The sequence below is a fragment of the Haliotis rubra genome, unplaced genomic scaffold, assembly GCF_003918875.1.
Source record: "Haliotis rubra isolate DU_JTF1 unplaced genomic scaffold, ASM391887v1 Scf1191, whole genome shotgun sequence".
Taxonomy (NCBI): Eukaryota; Metazoa; Mollusca; class Gastropoda; order Lepetellida; family Haliotidae; genus Haliotis; species Haliotis rubra.
In genome coordinates, this window is record NW_025765105.1 from 93,920 (window position 1) to 117,301 (window position 23,382).

Sequence of the window (23,382 nt, forward strand, 5' to 3'; positions counted from 1 at the left end):
AAGGAGGCCAAGTTCTTGCGTCTAATTTTTGATTCTCATTTAAGTTTCTTGCCACACATCAAATCCCTTAAAGCTAAATGCCTGAAGGCACTAGATTTGGTAAAGGTTTTTTCAAGTTCTAAGTGGGGAGGGGATCAGACTACCCTCCTTCATTTATACAGATCATTGGTACGATCTAAAATTGATTATGGCTCCATCGTATATGGTGGAGCCTGCAAAAGCAACTTAAAACTTTTAGATTCTGTCCACCACCAAGGTCTGAGACTTTGTCTTGTGTCATTCAGAACATCTCCTGTTGACAGTCTCTATGTTGAGGCAGATGAGCCTTCTCTTACCAAACGCCGTATAAAATTATCTTTACAATATATTACCAAACTATATTCTAACGAGTTTAACCCTGCTTTTAATTGTGTCTTTAATCCTCTCTATGAGGATTTGTACAACAAAAAGTCTTCTCTTGTTCCGCCTCTTGGGCTTAGAATTCAACCATTCATTTCTGCTGCTGGCATTGAGCTGGACAATATAGCTCCTTCCCGTCTTCTTTCTTCTCCTCCTTGGCAATTAGTGAGACCAAAAGTTGACCTCACACTGACAAAGTTTAAGAAAGCAGAAACTAATGAATTACAATATAAACAAGAATATAACCAATTAAAAACTAAATATAATACATACAAATCCTTATTTACAGATGGATCCAAGGATGGTGGCGCAGTTGCTTGTGCCACTGTCATTGGATCCCGAACAATATCTTCTCGACTACCAAATAACAGCTCTATTTTCACAGCAGAAGCTAACGCCATATTAACAGCTCTTAAATATATTAATAAACACCGTAAATATAAACAATACATAATCTTTTCCGATTCTCTTTCGTGTCTTCAGGCTATTAAAAATATTTCTTGTAGACATCCACTTTTATTAGAAATTATTGAATTGTATAATGAGCTTGCTACTGGCCAATGCGACATCGTCTTTTGTTTGTTACCCAGCCACGTTGGCATTTCTGGGAACACAATGGCCGATCTTGCTGCTAAGGCAGCACTCAACAAATCTGTGACACCACTTCTGATCCCATACTCTGATTACAAAGCTGCTATTAGATCTTATATCCGTGATCTGATGCAAAAGAAGCGGGACAGCCAAGTAGGTATCAATGAATTACATGAAATAAACCCTATATCGGTTACACTTACTTGGGTTGTCAGTCCAGATTTGAAGAGGTCATCATACGACGATGTCTTATTGGGCACACAAGATATACTCATGCTTACCTATTGAAAGGTGAGGATCCTCCGTTTTGTATCCCTTGTGATGAGAGAACCACGGTCAAGCATGTCCTGCTTGACTGTGTTGAGTTCTCCATCATAAGGGATAAATATTTCAATGTAAAAACAATGAAGGATCTTTTTACAAATGTTAATTTTCATTTAATTATTGGTTTTTTAAAAGAAATTGATTTGTTTGATGAATTCTGATTAATGTGTTTTGTAAATAGACATATTTTAAAGATTGGTAATTTAGATTAGTAACTTAGATTGTTAGTGGCTTTACCCTCAAAGGGGTTAAAGTACTGTAAAATTATTGTCCTCCTGAGAGGGTACGTAAGTCCCAAAACTGCCGGCTACATTTTCCTACAATCGCCAACAGCTGAAGGGATGGTGTAAATCCAGCTAGGGTCCATGCAGGTAGCAAAAGTAATGTAAGTCCCCATGGTTCCTAGTATGGTGATCTACCTTCAGTTGTTGGCGATCTATAGTCCGTGATTTATCCTGTATTGTCCTCTTTAATTGACATGTTTTAGCTTTGCTCGCTAGTTTTATTCATATCTGTGATTCTCTAGTATTTTTACTGTCCATCGTCGACAGGTTTTAATCTTCAAAACGTTTTCTCTTTATATTGTATAAATTGTTTCCGTCACGAATGGCTGAGATATTGCCGATGTGACGTTAAATATTAACTCACTCACACTCACTCATAGGTTTTATGATGACACAGATGCTGCTGTTGTGTGTCGCCTTTGACTACGTTTTACTTCTTCTATTGTCACTAACTGTTAAGTCATACACTTCATGATGACACAGATGCTGCCGTGGTGTGTCGCCTATGACTACGTTTTACTTCTTCTATTGTCACTAACTGTTAAGTCATACACTTCATGATGACACAGATGCTGCCGTGGTGTGTCGCCAATGACTACGTTTTACTTCTTCTATTGTCACTAACTGTTAAGTCATACGCTTTATGATGACACAGATACTGCCGTTGTGTGGCGCCTGTGACTACGCTTAATTTTTATTGCAACTGAAGAGCTGCTGAGCGACAAAAGATCCGATGTACATAAAGGACAAATATCAGGACTCCACATTTTATGATTATGCACCAGAACATAACACTGCATGCTTATATGTAATATGTATTCTACAGTTGATACATGCTTTGTTCTAAATTTCTTTATTTGCAGGACCTGGATTGGGCTTTGTTATTTACCCAGAAGCCCTGGCTCATCTTCCGGTTCCACAGTTGTGGAGTTTTATCTTCTTTGTCATGATCATCCTATTGGCGATGGATTCTCTGGTTAGAATGTACCAATGCTACAAATTGCTTTTGCTGATATTTGCTTCATCTGTTGTGGAAAATACTTCAAACACTACTTTCATAAATATGATATTTCACGTTTAACTAAATTTGCCCAGGGATTAGTTGGGTACGAATTGAGCAGAATTCAAGAACCATGGTGTCTTCTAAGTCTACAGAAGAAACTGCAATGAGAAAAGTTGAATTTGTGGAATACTGTTAGGGACGTTTTCGCGAAAGGGGCTTGATAGACGGGCTAAACTGGACCTAATCTCGTGTTTTCGAGATTTTGCATCCTCACACGTTTGATAAATTTACGATGCAAGATCCCTTACATTATATCTTGCGCATATGACCATATGTTCCAGAGCAAGATAGTTGTGCCAACTGCAAGTGCCAACTGATCAGGGTTGATTGTTAAATGTAGTTTGCAGACTAGGTATTTTGAAGATTATCGTAATATATTTTGCATTCAAAGAATAATAATTAAATAACAACAAGCATGGCTTAACCAGACATCTTGGAATCGTGTTGAGGTAAGAATAATTTACGTAAAAAGTGAGATTCTTGTGACAATGATCAAACCATGCCCATGGGGTATGTGAATTGCTTATTCAAATATTTACATTGATTTGTCATCATGTTGGTTTTTTTAAGTTCTCGCACGTTGAAACTTTCATGACGGCAATCTTGGATGAATACCACAGCCTAGTTGAAATGGAGAATACCAATCGCTGCTGTCTACTGCCTGGTGTCATTTCTTCTTGGACTTGTAATGACCACTGAGGTGTGTGTGCTGGCATGCGTGCGTGCGTGCGTGCGTATGTGTGTATGCCTAAGTGTATTTAAAGTGTTATATTCACAGATATCAACAACAAACATTAATGTCAATGAGTCTTATAGTTCTCATTCTTAAGATATTTTATAAAATAAATTTTGACTGGCATGTCCTCTTTCCGTTATTTTAAGGACCCTGATACGTTGCATCAGTACAGCATCCTGTTCTACATGGCATGCATGCAGACAAACAAAGTACCGTTTAATATATCTTGACTTAATCATTGCTATGCGATTTCAACTTTAGACTAATTCATGGTGTTCAGTTTACCACTGTAATTTGCACCGAGGTGATATGTCAGACAGAGAGCCAGAATCATCCGAGTTTTTGCTTGTTAATATTTTGATGTTTAATTTCAGGGTGGAATATATGTGTTCCAGCTTGTAGACTGGTACATTGTGGCGCTTTTCATAACATTCGCTGCGTTGCTGGAATGTATCATGGTGTCATGGTTGTATGGTAAGGACTGTTCGATAGGCGTTGGTGGCGCACATCCTATGGTTTTAAAACACCACTTCATTTATTAACTGTATATATCTGGCCAAAGCTCCATCTAATATCCCAGCAGTGTGCCAGGACAATATAAAACTGTTAATATTATAATATATAATTTTCTCAAAGACAGTAGGCATTTGGCCCAATGTAAACATATTGAAAACCCCAAAGATGTTTCACATTTTGAACATTGATAAATGCGTCATCGACGTTTTGTGGTAAGGATTGCTACGCCTTCTGCAAATATAACGTTTCTTACGGACAGCGCGCTGTTAACAGTCGTTGAAGTAGTAGAAGCAAGTGAATTACGAGCTCAGATGTTAATCTCTCAACTACCATTTGTCGAGAACTATTCTAATATTGTGTCTATCTTTTTAGGTATTGACCGTTTCAGTGGCGACATTCAACTGATGATTGGCAGACCAGCACCCCTATTCTTCAAGATCACATGGTGTTACATTACACCAGCTATGCTCCTGGTAGGTATCAACGTCTTTCATGGAATCGCCTCTTTATGACCTCAGGGGATATATACAAGCAACAATTTCATTTCCATAACATAAGAAATAGATGCTATAGATAGTTTGTGTACCATTTTAAGATTCCAAGTACAAAGTTATATTTAGCTATCACTATAAGATACCAAGCGTTCGCAAATAGGAAAGCTTTTCCTGCCCAAACGATGGCACTATCATAAACGCACGCAAAGGCAAGTCAACTGTCCACCTGAAACAAATCCATGCCTGTCTCAAAGCCCTGGGAAGATTTGCTGAGGTCTCTTTACAAAATGAGTAATGACAGAGTCGGAGGCTGAACATTGCACACAGCGAAATACGTACCTTCTCGTCTCGAGTGAGCTTTTGAGCCTTCGTGTTCAAAAAGAAACTTCACATTCTTTCTTCAGGGTACTATAAAAGAACAAGAGATGGTAAGATGGTGAAATTGTTATTATTTCATTGCTGAGATCTGTGTGATGTACTCGATACACTGACAGTGCCATAATCAGTTCCATTAGGCTACACCGCCGTTCCAAAACATGGGTATACAGAATGTCAAGTCACAAGAATCAAAATGCGAAATTTCTCAGTTCAATATCGTGTATGGCCGCCCCGCGCATTCACCACTGCCAAACACCGTCTCCTCATCGACTGCCTGATGCTTGTGAACACGTGGTTGGGGATTCTGCGCCATTGCTCTTGCAAGGCAGCGCCAAGTTCCTGCAAATTCTGAGGTTGGTTCCTAAGACCACGAAGCCTTCTCCCAAGTGCATCCCAAACGTGCTCTATTGGATTAAGGTCAGGGGACCTCGATGGCCAGTCCATGACGTTGATTCCAGCGTTTTGAAGGAAATTTCGTGGCAACATCGCGGTATGCGGCCGAGCATTATCATGCTGGAACTGTAGACCTGGGCCATGAGCCGCCATGAAAGGAACGAGTTCAGGGGTGAGCACTCGGTCGCGGTAAGCAGCAGCTGTAAGGTTTCCACGGATGACCAGAAGTCGGGAACGGTTGTTCCCACAGAAAGCACCCCACACCATGCAACTTCCGCCCCCCGAATCTGTCGACTTCCTGTTCACAACATTGGGCATACCGTTCACGACGTCGTCTCGAAACTCTATGCCTGCCGTCCGCGAATCTGGGGGTAAACCTGGATTCATCGCTAAAGACGACTCGATTCCAGTCTCTCTGGGTCCATCGGAGGTGACGTTGGGCCCGAAGCAGACGTTGACGTTGATGAAACGGCGTCAATATTGGCCCACGATATGGACTTCGAGAATGGAGACTGGCAGCCCGCAACCGATTTCGAATGGTCTGTGAGGACAGTCGACCTCTAAACATCTCAGCCCTGGTTCGTGTAGCCGGCAGAAATCTGTCACGTAGGTGACGTAGGACGATTTGACGGTCTTCTGCTCGTGACGTCACACGTGGACGACCCGACCTTGGGCGATCAGAAGTGGTGCCAGTTTGTTGTAGACGACCTCGCAAGTCATACACAGTACGACGGCTGCATCCCATTGCTCTTGCGATGTCAATAACTGATCTTCCCGCTTGCAACATGCCAACGGCACGTTCACGTTGCACATTTGACAATCGTGGCATTTCAAGTACCGTTAGAACTGTGGTTTAAAAGTGTTTTTTCAATTCTTGAGGCCAATGCAAACACGTGCATATGAAGAAAACTTCGATGCGAAGATCACGTGATCGACTGCACGTGCAAAACCTGATTTGGTACTAACGTCATTTGCACGACGAATGGATGGGTTTGAGTGGGTTTTGCTAACGTTTTTCTAGAGTCGAAAGATAGGGATCCCATTTCGGATACATAGATGTATCATCAGAGAAAAATTATTCATTATTTTTCAAATTACATTTTGTGAAGTTTCTTTTTTGACTCAGTATATAATGTTATTAAGTAAGTGATTTTTAATGACTTAATGCAATTTATAGACTTTAAAGAAACATAATGAAAAGTCAAAGTAGGAAATCCAGATTCTTTTATGAAAACAGTATTCAAAAATATTTAGTATGTTTATAGAGAATATATTTACAAACAAACTAAACATGCTATATATTTTAAAGCGTATGATATATGCTAATAAAACGTATTTCATTTTTCAGATGACTATGGTTTTCACCTTCGCCCAGTATAAATCACCAACATATGGAGAATATGTGTATCCTTATTACTCGACTGTAATAGGATGGATAATCGCTTCCCTTCCCCTGATGCCTGTGATCATAATGATGTTCCTCGCTATTTACCGTGGGAAAGGAGGTGTTTTTCAGGTAATTCGGTTTAAAGGTATCAACGTTGTCAATGAAAAATAAAAGTATACAACATAGAAATCCATGATGTACATATTTCTGGTAGTTTATTTATAAATTGGTCAACACTTATTGGTATTATTTCACTCAGACTTGTGTACATTTGAACATTGGCGTTAAACAACAAACAATTATTAAAATTGGTCTTCAGCAACCCATGTTTGTCGTACATGTAAGATGCGGCTAACGGGATCGGGTGGTCAGGCTCGCTGACTTGGTTGACACATGTCTTCTCATTACCGCTCTAGATCTGCGGTTACTTCGTAAACATTTGAATGGTGATACATACATTAACCTAGGGTTATAACGAACTCAGAGGGAAGCTAATTTAGTTCGTTATAACCGTAGTTCATTGTGAGCATTTCGACTAAAGTATGCTACAAGTAGCCGGGACTAAAACGTTTCTTTATATCAGCCAGATCGTGATAAGCGTGGTCGTTATGGGCGTAGTAATCTGTCATTCTGTCGTTAGTGCTTTTGGAAATGAAATGTGTTATTTGTTTATGTCAAGTTGGACTGAAGAGACAAGATGTCTTTCATCAATTCGTCAAATTCAGGATCAGTTTAAGAATTAGCAAATACAGCCGTCATTGTTTCATCTGGAAGTAATACCTTACTTCAGCATATGCCTGTTGACTCTTGGTTAAATAGTCTATGACATTCAAGACTCTGGTAACAGGTCCATGACAGTCTCTTAGATGTGCATGCAATACTGTAAGTACGGTCGTCAGTAGCTAGTTGACTGTGTCATGCTATGCGAAAGGATTTGTGTAAAGCTTCTAGTTTTAAAAGGACTTTTGGGGCAATGTTTCGGGCGGAGTGTTTATGTTATTGGATTTATTTCAGAGGATCAAGATGTCCCTGAAACCTGATGACACATGGGGTCCATCTGAACCATCTCACCGTACAGAGTACATCAAGAAACACAGAAGATCTTCCACTCTCAAAAGTGCCTTCAAATCGTCGATTTCCTGGAAAGGGTAGATAACCTCAGTTTGTGACATTTAAGGCAAGAAGGAGTCACCAGTTTGTGCCCAAGTTCACGTTTTGCCTGCATCGGAGTATCTGCTCAGACTGGCAAAGTCTACCTTCAGTCCATAATACTTCGATCGGATTGTCTGATTTGTTTACACGCACGGGCATTGCGGCGTCGGACAAGCAACACTTCTATTTTTGGGCAAAGTTACGTTTGACCACTTTCTCAATGGCATTATGCATTCACTATACTCTTGTCGTTGACCCGTGAAGCCATGATCAGGGTCGTTCGTCAAAATGTGGGTTTGTTGATACCTGTAGTATAGTTTACATTTACTATATTCTGATGTGTGCCGGTCTCCAGCATGTCAGTATTCCCCAGATGCATCATCGTTAAATCATAGTGAATGGAATCAAGTAACCACTGCATGATTACCAGCATAAAACATACTGAAGTTCTACCCACATAACACGCCGAAGACCCGGGTTCGAATCCCCACATGGCTACAATGTGTGAAGCCCATTTCTGGTGTCCCCCGCCGTGATGTTGCTGAAATATTGCTAAAAGCGGCGTAAAACCAAACTCAGTCAGTCAGTCAGTCAGTCTTCCCACATAAACGTACTTGCATACGTTTACGTTTTGAGTACAAATTTCAATCCAATTACTCCTGATAATTGCCTGGGAGTTGATATTGTTTCTGCTTCTCTATTACAAACGTTTTATTTGTAAAGTATTTATTCAATGTCTTTTTCTTTCATCGATGTTTCATACATGCAAGTTACGAGAATCTATAAACTTGACGGACGCACCTTTCTTCTTCGTGATGCTCTTTGATGATCTCAGCTTTGTGTTTTCTTTGTTTTATGCTTGCAGCAATTTGTATAATGTAAACCATAAATCCAAATAAAATCTTACCATGCCCTTATTTGCGTGCGATATGTCATTTGTTTAGAATGTTCTCCAGCGTGTCCCATATGCACGGTTGATGCAATTATGTGTTAACAAGTTATTATAGCTAAATCACACGGTTAATTATGCTCCCTTGTTCACCCAGTGATGATGGTGAGTATGGCATTTAGCAATATCACGGCGGGGTACACTACAAAAGCACTTCACACAGTATTCATGTGGAGAATCGAACCCGGACAACGGCTAAGGTAACCCAGTCGTCTAAGGTGCTTTATGTCCATTACAGAGTTACGTCCCTTGGGATTGCGAGAAACCATGATCTTGGGTTTGAGTGAGTTTAGATTTAGGCCGCTGTTAGCAATATTCCAACAATATTACGGCGGGGGACACCAGAAATGGGCTTCACACATTGCACCCATGTGGGGAATCGAACCCGGACAGCAGTGTGACGGACAATGTACCGTACACTTTTACGTACCGTACACTAGTAATCTTCCCGGGCTCGGATGACCCAGTCGTCCAAGGTGCTTAATGTCCATGGCAGAGTTACGTCCCTTGGGCATACCAGAAACCTATGATCGTGGGTTCGGATCCTCATCAGTCCTGATTATGTGTCTAGGTATATCTGCGCCATACCCATGTTCGTGGGTTTCGGTAATCTGGTGAACGTCTAACACCTGTATCACTCAAGCGTTCCTTCCAGATGAAGTCGACACGCAGCTGGAATAGTGTTCAACGCTGCGTTCACTCGATATGTCCTCCAAATTATTGAGATTTTACAGCCGCTTCGGCTTCTAAATGCGCGCATTTAGATACAGAATATACCGTAGCATGGCATTAGTTCTATTTTGGCAACAGGCAGGCAACAAACAAACACCTACTTCACCACGAATACTGTAGGCATGTCATTTCAGACCGGTAACAGACCTTGTGAGCCATGATGATGCTAAACGTTAGCGAAAGTGACACAATCCTTTCCAGTAAACTGTTGAAAGCTACGTCCGTCCCGCTCTACTGTGGTGATGTGCTGATGATTGTTGCTGTAATACCATAGCCAAAACATGTCGACTTTGTAATAACTGTGATAATAAAAGGAAGAAATTGATTGTTAACTTAAAGTTGCCAATTAGAAATTTAAGGCATCCCTCCTGATGCCATTCGATCGGTGTGTCGCGCTGGAACTTCGGGCAAACATGAGAAATATAACACCGGTTTTACTGGGCTCATTTATGTCTTGTGCCATTTACCTTCAGCTTATTGACACAGATATATTCCCGGCGTTCTTGAAAGGTGGATTGGCGTTCCAAGAATGGGTGCTTTTACTCTCACATGACAACTATGTGAGGCAGGGTGAACAATTTACACACAGTTTACACGCGGTGTATTATTATTATTATTGGATATTTAAATATCCAAGCACTAGTGCATGCTCAAGGCGATGGTATTTTCTCCCTCGAACATTGGATGTCAATCTTAACGGCACATTTTATTATCAAATCTCAACTCCCTGCGGAGCAGGGATGTCACCGAGTTATTGCAGCTTTTCCATCCTTACGAGGTACCCATTCACAGCTGGGTGGACTGGGACATATAGTCACAGTACTTTGTCCAAGATTACTGCACGTTGCTAGGTGTTTGCACGTATTCATGTGGCCACCATCTGGTCATATACCAACGGATTCGTGGGTTCTTTTAAGTGCACAGGGCTGTGTACTGTACAACACTGAAAGTGTCTGCACACAAAGTTGACTCCAAGGTTTTTACACTCGGTCACAGGTGGGCTCGATCCCGGCTCGATCCCGCCCCCCACGCAGTTTACACACATTTACACGCAGTTTACACTCAGTTTACACGCAATTTACACACAGTTTACACGCAGGTTACGCACAGTTTACAGAGTCCGACAGGGGAAGGCGGATAAGTCAGGCTGACACTTGATTGCAGATGAACTTGATTGACTGATAGTGCCCGTCCCTCCTTGTCCTTGACTTGCCTTTCTGCTGGTCTGTCCGCGCTCTTCCACCTGTTCCGGAGCAGAACTTAAAAACCGTTAAATATTTCTTCACTAAACTCTGCACACTTTACAGTCTTTGTAATGGCAAGCCAGGAGTTAAGTGACTTGTTGACCGGACTGGCAGGGCAGATGTCGGGGCAGTTAGCAAACCTGTCCACGATGTTAGGTGCTCAGGGTATAGCTCAAGTTATTAAACCATTTGAGGGGGAACCAACAAAATTCAAAGAATGGATGAAACGTACAGAAAAATATGCGGTATTAACTAATTCAGGTCAAGACAGAATATAACTGGTGGCGTACCAGTCGAGTTCAGGGGCAATCAGCGATTGTATTCATCACGATCATGAACAGGCAACGTGGCCGGAGATAAAACATGAGTTAACTAGACGATTTGCTGAAGTGACAGACGCACAGCATGCATTCATGTTGTTGAGAGCCATGACACAGAAACATGGTGAGAGTCGCAGAGCGACTGTTAAACTTAGCTGACGAGGCTTACACGGGTTTCGGTAGAGAAGGGAATGGTGCCACAATAGAGCACCAGTTAGTGGGATTCTTTACAGATGGGCTGGACCACGATTATCTAAACAGGTAGGTCATTAGGGAGAAACCCCAAACATAGCCACAGCTGTTGCATGTGCTACACATAAGCAGAACGTACGCGCAATTATTGACAGTTATTGAATATAATGTCTTTTGTACTCAAAATGTATTTTTTCTCATCCCTGGCTAAGCCGGATATGGGTCATGTATATGTCAATAAATGTGGATGCGCGTCTGTATCTTTTGTACTGTATACTTTTGTTGCATAACTTTTGTAAGATGAATCACGTTCATATTCAATATATTTTGTAACATTATTAACATTAATCACATGATGTGAGATAAAGAAGAATGGTAAATTCAACATGACATTATTTATTACCAGATTATTCACAGACCTCCACCATATAGCTTAAATATTGCTGAGTGTGGTGTTTAATAACAAAAAAAACTGCAAAACAAACAAACATATGAGGTGAGGTGAAATTGGGTTTTACGTCGTGCTTGAGAATATTTCGCTCATATGACGACGTGCATGCGTGTGTATGTGTATGTGCGGCTGCTTGTACTAGCCCAGACTGAAGCTGGTTTTATAGTGCTAGCCCACTGAGATACCATGCCGCAGTAAAGCATGAATACCCCACTCAGACACATTATACTGACTCCGAGCCGACCAGTCCTTGTTGTACCCAGTAATGCCGAGCGCCGGGCAGGGACCAACAAGTACCATATTTTAACGTCTTTTGGTATGACGCGGTCGGGGATCGAACCCGCGATCTTCCGCTCTCCGGATGCATGTCAGACACAGCCTTCAAGAAAGAAAAGAATTGGTGTCATTTCAAATGACAATCACGACTGCCTCAGAGGTGACATTCCCGAGAAAAGCTAGACTGTCAAATTTTATCATTTCTGTAAGAAAATGAAGAAGTTTGATTTATCTTTGAAAGAAATCCACAACCCTGTCCATGGAGATTACAGACTGGAGATTATTGATGGGGACAGGGAAATAGTGATTCCTAAGGTTTGACTTCATTATGTCATATCCACAGCGTTGTGGGGTTCAGGATCCCAAAATATAAGAATATTGATAAACCAGTATTATACTGGAAATTCTTAGGAAGCCACACAGGAGTTTGTTAATAAGCAGGGTGACAGGCAACTGTTATGTCCCAAATTTGCTAATGAAGCAGATTTGACACTTGTGATGTAAAAAACACCAATGGGGCAACACCAGGATCTACTTTGAATATGGATGGTGTTCTGTTGCACATGGCAACATTTCATTTAATTGTCCGAGATTGAAATTTTACGTATGATTCATTTCTTCAGTGTTATCTTTAGTGGGGAGTCTCCTACTCGGGAGATGCATGTATCAGGTAAAAGTGAGTGAGTGAGTTTCGATTTACGCCACTTTTAGCAATATTATAGCAATATAGGAACACCAGAAATTGGCCTCACACAATGTACCCATGTGGGGGATCGAACCTTGGTTTTCGGCGTGACAAGCGAACGCTTTAACCACAAGACTACCTCACAGCCCCGCATCAGGTAGAAACTTCATGGTTTCAGAAATGTAGTGGGGAGAAATTTCCTTTCTACACACTCAAGTTACGCCAAACTTACGCCGACTCATTCTGCTGGATTCAGCCATGCATTGTTGTTCGGCTAAGTTGCATGCACATGTGAATGTGATTTGTTTGAAGCCGTATTTTATTGATTTATGGTCAAACAAACAAAAAAGGTGTGTGTAACAAGAATATATAATTGAAATAAGGTTTGTTAATTCAGTAACCATTTCACACATTCAAAGTATTTTTACTGAAGCGTCCTTAAAATGGCTTTATATTGTCCATGTCTCAGACATACATGCTGTCGATGTAATGACTAAATACATATAGTCCGTTTGGCTCAAAAGCGGACCGATGAATTGCAATCTAACTCGAAAACTAATAAACATATAATACTCAATGAAACACTGATCATAATCAAAGCATCAGAACAACTCTGTTATTTTTTTCAGAAAGTACATGTATGTCCTAAAAATAAAAAGTTGTTTAACAAACTATCATTAAAATATTTACACAGTTCATTATTTGTTGCGAGGGAGGAGTGCAAAGAAAGGGACAGCCAGGTGTACGGGAAAGGATGGAGACGGCACAGCACAGGTAAATGAATCAATAGCTTTGTCGGCACTTGTGCACGTGCAACCCGTACACCTGGCTGTTCGTGATGTTGCTGGGAAGCGAGTCAAGTCAGTGTTCAGGGAAGGGAGAAGGGAGAAAGTGAAAGGTTTCGGTGTAGTCATTATTATATCACTTGTGCTCATATGCTTCAGGATTAATGGTGTATTCTCTTGGTTTTACACTTGATTTTATGCACCATTTAAAAGGGAAAAGGATGTAGATTACCGTGCCCTCTTGTTAATCTTTGAGCAAAAGCTAAGATCGAAATGCAGTTTGACAAAGTGTATTTATGTTGTATCTTAACGCTCCCAAGGTTATATGAATGATTGTATCAAATACCTGTTTTATTAAAAGAATGTGTTATTGTCACTGATTTCAAATATGAGAAAAATAGAATTATGACATAAATAGAATTATAATAACATAAACGTGCACTCGACTAATTTTTATATCAAAGGATGAACATTGGTTGATGGTAACTTCGTGGTAAATGAAATCATCACTGTTTATAATCATGTTCATGGTCAGCACAGGTATGAATGGTATATATACTCATTCAAAGATCATTGGAACACTCATTTACTTTTTGTTGATAAGTTAAGAACGCCTATTGATATCAAAGCACAACTAATGTAATACGATACTTTAGCATTTATTCCATGAATATGACAGTTCTTTAGAACATCATGCAATGTATAGCATAAAACAATTGAACAGAATGACGAAGGGTCAGTTTGCAAAGTCACAGTTTCATTTGCAGATCAGCAGTGAGTGTGTCTACCTCTGTTTCTGACACACTCTGCACATCTAGCCCACAGACCCTCGTGTCTTTGCGAGGATTAAATTCTTTTTAAAATATTTTTTTGAGATGACCCCCGACTCGAAATGCTTCACAGTACAATACATTATGACAAGGCCGGACACTTCGATGCACCCCACACGACTGTTTTGCCGCTCGCGATGCTACCATCGCATGCAATCGGTTAAAACTTAATGTAAACATAATCATGGATGATTGGCCCATCGAGCACCACTCATGACACCTACCAATTCTTTATTGTTATTTCTGCAAGTCGACTGAAACCCGATTTTGACTCTCAACTAAACGATCTTGACACAAATGGATGACGATATATCCGCACAAAACTACGCACAATTACTACGTCAACACTACCAAAATGACAGGTGTTCCCATATTTCTTTGAATGAGTATAGTACCTAACTGAAAGAGGTAATTTCAAAGTAGGCAAAATATAATATTTTTCACGTGTATTGTTCGAACAGACTCATTGCCAGATGCAAGAGAAGGAGAAACACATGACAAAAAGGGTATTACAATTTGAGACACTTCTCACTTCAGCATGAATGCAGAATTGAAAAGGTAATGTATACTTCTATAAATTTTAGCACTTCATTGAGCATTTATCCTTTTTGAAACATTCTCTGAGGTAATATTTTAAACTTCTAAATAAGCCTAATGTAAAGCATTCCTTTATGCTAAAGAACATGTTTGCACTTGGTGATATATGTTTCTACTTTTCAGGAAAGGGAGAACAGACTCCAAACAAGAGCAGAGGCGATGAAGCCAAGAAAGGTATTAGCTGATGGATATAATATATGGGACTGATAAACTCAAGATGAATAATAATTGGTATGCAAATGCTAAGTATGAGGTTGTGTCAGTTTCTCATTTGGCTTCATTTCTGAAATGGGTCATTGTCTCAGTTGATAAATACTACATGTGTACATGAACTGAAGAATATTTATGAAAATGTATATGGAAGGCACAAGAAGGTACAAACTTTAAACGAAATGGAGCTCGAGGCCTCATTTTATGATCTTGAAATTGTGAACAAGAAGGGCGGGTAACTGCATATTTATTGCACTGGCTCAGAACCATCGAAATGAGATCAGTGTTGAAACACTGTTAAAGAAACATAAATGTGTTGTTTTGTAACAGTGTAATGATGCAACACGCTATATCTTGGCGCAGAATAGAAAAAAAACTGACTGAGTTTGGTTTTACGTCGCTTTTAGCAATATTCCAGCAATATCATGGCGGGGGACACCAGAAATTGGGAATAGAACAAAAGTGGATATGTAATGTCTGTTTAAACAAAAGAAACTCCCGAGCCATACCAAGATGACCAAATGTGCAGTGGTTAATATCTGAAATATACCAAGATGACCAAATGTGCAGTGGTTAATATCTCAAATATACCAAGATGACCAAATGTGCAGTGGTCAAAATCTCAAATTATACCCAGTTGTACCTCTTCTTAAATGGATACTTAGCCAATGGCCGACTGAAACCACTTACAGTAGTTTATAACATGTTTACATGCTTTCTCACAATTTGTGATTTGGATTCAAGTTTGTACTGCCTAAAGAAAATTAACTTGTGAATGCTATCATTATCTCATTGAAACTGATTGTTTCCTTTTTTAACAAGCATAAAAAACATTCACTGAGTTCATGTATCTAAGTTGATGTATAACACAGTTTCACAAATATGACCAAATATTTATGGTGCAGGTACAATATGTATATATTAGTTCACCTTGTCCAAGCTATAACACCTTGCAATACAGTGTTGGTAAGATTTTTTCTATAGCATTGTATATTACCTCTGCCAATCAAATTAGTCTTACCCACCAACCAGGTTTCTGATAGAGCATAGTGTTGTGCTGATCACTTTAAGTGCATGTAGTTGCCAAGTCATTGTCTGCTCCACTCCAAATTTCAACATATTAAACCAGGATTACTCAGATCGGGTTTCCACATCTGACATACAATAATGTTACAGTTTCAGAGGAAGAGACAAAGGAAACCTGCGAAACACGAAGGTGGACACAGAAGATGAATCAGATTCAAATATAAAATGAACTCTGGTGTGTGGGAACAAAAGGCATGTTCAAACTAAAAGAGAGCCTTTAATCAAATAATAAGTAATGCCTGGCATGTCTTTTCAATTGTATCAGTCTCATTAAAATGATAGATTCATAGCTTTTTTTTTAAGTAAATACAATTTAGTTCTACTTTCATCTACAAATAAGAGTAACCTTCAGTTTTTCTGTACCTGAGTTGACACTACACATGTATTGCAATGACAATTGGTAATTATTATGCCATGTGGTCATAAAAATTCATAACCAAACATTTAAAAGTTTTAACAATACAAAGATGCATATGTCAGTTGCGGCCATCATCTACAACATCATAAGGAGGTGTTTACTTGCTTTCAGATGTGTTCATGAACATATGTTAAAGATGTTGTTTTTTCACTTAAATGTCCACAGAAAGTAAAAGTTAGACAAGACTCGTCATTATGAAGGGGCAAGTATTAGCCCAGAAACGTTGTGCGTAAATAATAAAGAAATTCACATCCATATCAACTTCTAATGCCTATCGGGGCGGTGGGGTAGCCTAGTGGTTAAAGCGTCCGCTCGTCACGCCGAAGACCCAGGTTCGATTCCCACATAGATACAATGCGTGAAGCCCATTTCTGGTGTTCCACGCCGTGATATTGTGATATTGCTGGAATATTGCTAAAAGCTGCGTAAAACTAAACTCACTCACTTTAATTCCTATCAAACATCTGAAAAGGTAGTTGCTCACCTGCAGAAAATTGCTGCAAAAGATGCATCGTGAATTATATTTGGAAATAACTTGGATTGACTTTGAATTCAGATGACTGATTTTGGTTCTAGTTGGTCCCTCAAGGTGTTGATTACTCAGAACCGTACCTGTGTAAGTGGGTTTCAAAGACTTCATACTTTCTTAGATCCAGTTTAGAAGTGGTCTCCACCAGCATTATGTGTGTTGTATGAGGTGACTAACGCCTGTGTAAGTGGGTTTCAAAGACTTCATACTTTCTTAGATCCAGTTTAGAAGTGGTCTCCAGCAGTATTATGTGTGTTGTATGAGGTGACTAACACGTGAATTTGCTGATGCGTGGCATCATATTCTTTATCCACAGCATAATATTTTAGTACGTCATAATAAAAAATTTTTTAGTTTTTTATTTTGTTGCATTTTTCAACATTTTATTCAAACAAATAACAATGATATTCCAGTATACATGATGAACAATCAAATATTTTTAGCAGAATATATCATGACATGACGACCAGAACGTGTAGAAAGCATTGATATTACAACTAATTATTGACGAACGCTTTGTTAACATATAATATTCGAACAGTTTATGTTGAAAAACTTGAAAAGATGGCATAATGTTGTTAAACTTATTTCGAAAAATTAGTTCCTTGAAGAGAATTAAGATGATATTTATTGGATCATTGTTTTTCTTTGGGTAACCAAGCATTACATGTTTCTTTTCAATTTGGAGTTTTATTTGTGCTTTAGCATGCAGCCAGTTCTCACGTTTTTTCCATATATGGTTTACCTTGCTGCAAGACCAGAATAAGTGGATAGTTGTTTCTATATCTTCGGAGCAAAAACTACAATTATTAGTGTCTTTATATCCTATCTTTTCTAAAAAAAATGTTTGTTGGCAAGATATGGTGTAAAAGTCTGTATTGGAACCATTGTAATCTAGTATCGTTCGTACATCTTAAGGGAATAGTATTGTAAAGTGGCCAATCATTAGATATAATGTCGTCGTATAAAATGTTTAGTTCCCATTTCGATGCATGTTGGTTTTTTAAGACGTCATAATAATCCTAAAAGTGCTATTCCTGTGTCGCTGACAGAGCTTGCCCATATATTGTGGGTGCAAAGCCCAATAAACAATAATCCTATTCTCACTTCAAAATTCTAATGTGCTGTTCAATATTGCTTCAACTGTTAATGTCTTAATTCTGACACATAATATAAATGTGTTTGTGGGTGACTGGACCCAAGAATATCTCTTATCTGACTTCATTCTTCAGAAGTAATGTGGAACACATTGTTCATATGTATAAAATAAATTATGGTAGAGACATGAGAAGGTAGTAATGTACTGGCCTGTGATTGAACATACCTGGTTGCACTTATCGACAATAACACATTGTATATCCTGAACTGAGTCCATTTAATACACAAAGATAAGTAAGTCCTGATGAGTGAGTGAGTGGGTTTAGTTTTACGCCGCACTCAGCAATATTCAGCTATATGGCGGGGTCTGTAAATAATCCAGTCTGGACCAGACAATCCAGGGATCAACAGCATGGGCATTGATCTACGCAATTGGGAACCGATGACATGTGTCGGCCTCTTCAGCGAGCCTGACCACCCGATCCCGTTAGTCGCCTCTTACGACAAGCATGGGTTACTGAAGATCAATTCTAACCCGGATCTTCAGGGGTAAGTACTGATGAGTATGCTGTACACATTGTCCATCTTGAAGATGTCTGTGAGGTGGTTTTTGTATGAATGCAGGATCTCCATAATGATGGCTGTGATCAGATCTCTGTGGGAGAGACACGTACTTGCTTGGTCTGTGGTATCTGGCGGTTTCATCCTTAACTTGTAGGTTGTCCATAAGGTGGCTGCTGTATGATGCTTCATTCAAGATGGCGGCGTTGAGGATCAAGACTGATTCAGACAGTCTGAGGCACCCCACCCATTACACTCAGATTGGGACATCGCAACCATTACATACAGACTGAGACAGACTGATTGGTTGGTTGGTTTGTTGTTTAACGCGGCTCTCAGCAATATTCCATCGAGTCTGGGCCAGACAATCCAGTGATCAACAGCCTCACCACCCTATCCCGTTAGTCGGCTCGTACGACAAGCATGGGGTGCTGAAGACAAATTCTAACCAGGATCGTCACGGGTTCGCATACAGTCTGAGGTACCCTTATCATCACTTACAGTCTGAAACATCCTATCCCTTACATAGAAATGTTGCCCTTTCCATTACAGTCACCCTGAGGCACAGTCCTGAGGCACACCCCTTACATACAGTCTGAAACACCTTACATACAGTCTGAGACACCCTACACCTTACATACAGTCTGAGGCACCCTACACCTTACATACAGTCTGAGACACCCTACACCTTACATACAGTCTGAGACACCCTACACCTTACATACAGTCTGAGACACACCTACACCTTACATACAGTCTGAGGCACCCTACACCTTACATACAGTCTGAGACACCCTACACCTTACATACAGTCTGAGACACCCTACACCTTACATACAGTCTGAGGCACCCTACACCTTACATACAGTCTGAGACACCCTACACCTTACATACAGTCTGAGACACCCTACATACCTTTTACATACAGTCTGAGACACCCTACACCTTACATACAGTCTGAGAGTCTGAGACACCCTTTACATACAGTCTGAGACACCCTACACCTTACATACAGTCTGAGACACCCTACACCTTACATACAGTCTGAGGCACCCGTCACCTTACATACTGTCTGAGACACCCGACACCTTACATACAGTCTGAGACACCCTACACCTTACATACAGTCTGAGACACCCTACACCTTACATACAGTCTGAGACACCCTACACCTTACATACAGTCTGAGACACCCTACACCTTACATACAGTCTGAGACACCCTAGACCTTACATACAGTCTGAGACACCCTACACCTTACATACAGTCTGAGACACCCTACACCTTACATACAGTCTGAGACACCCTACACACCTTACATACAGTCTGAGACACCCTACACCTTACATACAGTCTGAGACACCCTACACCTTACATACAGTCTGAGACACCCTACACCTTACATACAGTCTGAGACACCCTACACCTTACATACAGTCTGAGACACCCTACACCTTACATACAGTCTGAGACACACCTACACCTTACATACAGTCTGAGACACCCTACACCTTACATACAGTCTGAGACACCCTAGACCTTACATACAGTCTGAGACACCCTACACCTTACATACAGTCTGAGACACCCTACACCTTACATACAGTCTGAGACACCCTACACCTTACATCCTTACATACAGTCTGAGACACCCTACACCTTACATACAGTCTGAGACACCCTACACCTTACATACAGTCTGAGACACCCTACACCTTACATACAGTCTGAGACACCCTACACCTTACATACAGTCTGAGACACCCTACACCTTACATACAGTCTGAGGCACCCTACACCTTACATACAGTCTGAGACACCCTACACCTTACATACAGTCTGAGACACCCTACACCTTACATACAGTCTGAGACACCCTACACCTTACATACAGTCTGAGACACCCTACACCTTACATACAGTCTGAGACACCCTACACCTTACATACAGTCTGAGACACCCTACACACCTTACCATACAGTCTGAGACACCCTACACCTTACATACAGTCTGAGACACCCTACACCTTACATACAGTCTGAGACACCCTACACCTTTACATACAGTCTGAGACACACCCTACACCTTACATACAGTCTGAGACACCCTACACCTACATACAGTCTGAGACACCCTACACCTTACATACAGTCTGAGACACCCTACACCTTACATACAGTCTGAGACACCCTACACCTTACATACAGTCTGAGGCACCTGACACCTTACATACAGTCTGAGACACCTGACACCTTACATACAGTCTGAGACACCAGTCTGAGACACCCTTACCATACATACAGTCTGAGACACCCTACACCTTACATACAGTCTGAGACACCCTACACCTTACATACAGTCTGAGACACCCTACACCCTTACATACAGTCTGAGACACCCTGACACCTACACCTTACATACAGTCTGAGACACCCTACACCTTACATACAGTCTGAGACACCCTACACCTTACATACAGTCTGAGACACACCCACACCTTACATACAGTCTGAGACACCCTACACCTTACATACAGTCTGAGACACACCATACTAGACACCCTACACCTTACATACAGTCTGAGACACCCTACACCTTACATACAGTCTGAGACACCCTACACCTTACATACAGTCTGAGACACCCTACACCTTACATACAGTCTGAGACACCCTACACCTTACATACAGTCTGAGACACCCTACACCTTACATACAGTCTGAGACACCCTACACCTTACATACAGTCTGAGACACCCTACACCTTACATACAGTCTGAGACACCCTACCTACACCTTACCTTACATACAGTCTGAGACACCCTACACCCTTACATACAGTCTGAGACACCCTACACCTTACATACAGTCTGAGACACCCTACACCTTACATACAGTCTGAGACACCCTACACCTTACATACAGTCTGAGAGACACCTTACATACCTCTGAGGCACCCTACACCTTACATACAGTCTGAGACACCCTACACCTTACATACAGTCTGAGACACCCTACACCTTACATACAGTCTGAGACACCCTACACCACCTTTACATACAGTCTGAGACACCCTGTCACCTTACATACAGTCTGAGACACCCTACACCCTACACCTTACATACAGTCTGAGACACCCTACACCTTACATACAGTCTGAGACACCCTACACCTTACATACAGTCTGAGACACCCTACACCTTACATACAGTCTGAGACACACCCTACACCTTACATACAGTCTTGAGACACCCTACACCTTACATACAGTCTGAGACACCCTACACCTTACATACAGTCTGAGACACCCTATACCTTACATACAGTCTGAGACACACCCCTACACCTTACATACAGTCTGAGACACCCTGCACCTTACATACAGTCTGAGACACCTACACCTTACATACAGTCTGAGACACCCTACACCTTACATACAGTCTGAGGCACCCTACACCTTACATACAGTCTGAGACACCCTACACCTTACATACAGTCTGAGACACCCTACACCTTACATACAGTCTGAGACACCCTACACCTTACATACAGTCTGAGACACCCTACACCTTACATACAGTCTGAGACACCCTACACCTTACATACAGTCTGAGACACCCTACACCTTACATACAGTCTGAGACACCCTACACCTTACATACAGTCTGAGACACCCTACACCTTACATACAGTCTGAGACACCCTACACCTTACATACAGTCTGAGACACCCTAGACCTTACATACAGTCTGAGACACCCTACACCTTACATACAGTCTGAGGCACCCGTCACCTTACATACAGTCTGAGGCACCCGACACCTTACATACAGTCTGAGACACCCTACACCTGACATAGTCTGAGACTTCCTACACCTTACATACAGTATGAGACACCCTATACCTTACATACAGTCTGAGACACCCTACACCTTACATACAGTCTGAGGCACCCTATACCTTACATACAGTCTGAGACACCCTACACCTTACATACAGTCTGACATACCCTGAGGCACCCTATACCTTACATACAGTCTGAGACACCCTACACCTTACATACAGTCTGAGACACCCTACACCTTACATACAGTCTGAGACACCCTGCACCTTACATACAGTCTGAGACACCCTACACCTTACATACAGTCTGAGACACCCTACACCTTACATACAGTCTGAGACACCCTACACCTTACATACAGTCTGAGACACACCTATACCATACACAGTCTGAGACACCCTACACCTTACATACAGTCTGAGACACCCTATACCTTACATACAGTCTGAGACACCCTATACCTTACATACTGTCTGAGACACCCTATACCTTACATACTGTCTGAGACACCCTATACCTTACATACAGTCTGAGACACCCTATACCTTACATACTGTCTGAGACACCCTATACCTTACATACTGTCTGAGACACCCTATACCTTACATACTGTCTGAGACACCCTATACCTTACATACTGTCTGAGACACCCTATACCTTACATACAGTCTGAGACACCCTATACCTTACATACTGTCTGAGACACCCTATACCTTACATACTGTCTGAGACGCTCTATACCTTACATACTGTCTGAGACACCCTATACCTTACATACAGTCTGAGACACCCTATACCTTACATACAGCCTGAGGCACCCTACACCTTACATACTGTCTGAGACACCCTATACCTTACAT

The 23,382-nt window shown here is 40.9% G+C and overlaps 1 protein-coding gene and 1 long non-coding RNA gene across 2 annotated transcripts in view; both read left to right on the forward strand.

Annotated features, from left to right (window-relative positions):
- LOC124261152 (sodium- and chloride-dependent glycine transporter 2-like) overlaps window positions 1–8,076 on the forward strand; it is an 86,720-nt gene extending 78,644 nt beyond the window's left edge. The window contains exon 16 of the mRNA XM_046695488.1: window positions 7,580–8,076. Within this exon, the coding sequence (XP_046551444.1) occupies window positions 7,580–7,717 (138 nt within the window). The 3' untranslated portion in view covers window positions 7,718–8,076. The remainder of the gene's footprint in view (window positions 1–7,579) is intronic.
- A 2,966-nt stretch (window positions 8,077–11,042) lies between these two features.
- On the forward strand, window positions 11,043–16,288 carry LOC124261190. Its single transcript, XR_006894273.1, has 5 exons — window positions 11,043–11,223; window positions 13,279–13,340; window positions 14,643–14,739; window positions 14,902–14,952; window positions 16,171–16,288. It is a non-coding gene; the product is annotated as an uncharacterized LOC124261190 (long non-coding RNA).
- Window positions 16,289–23,382: the final 7,094 nt, after the last annotated feature.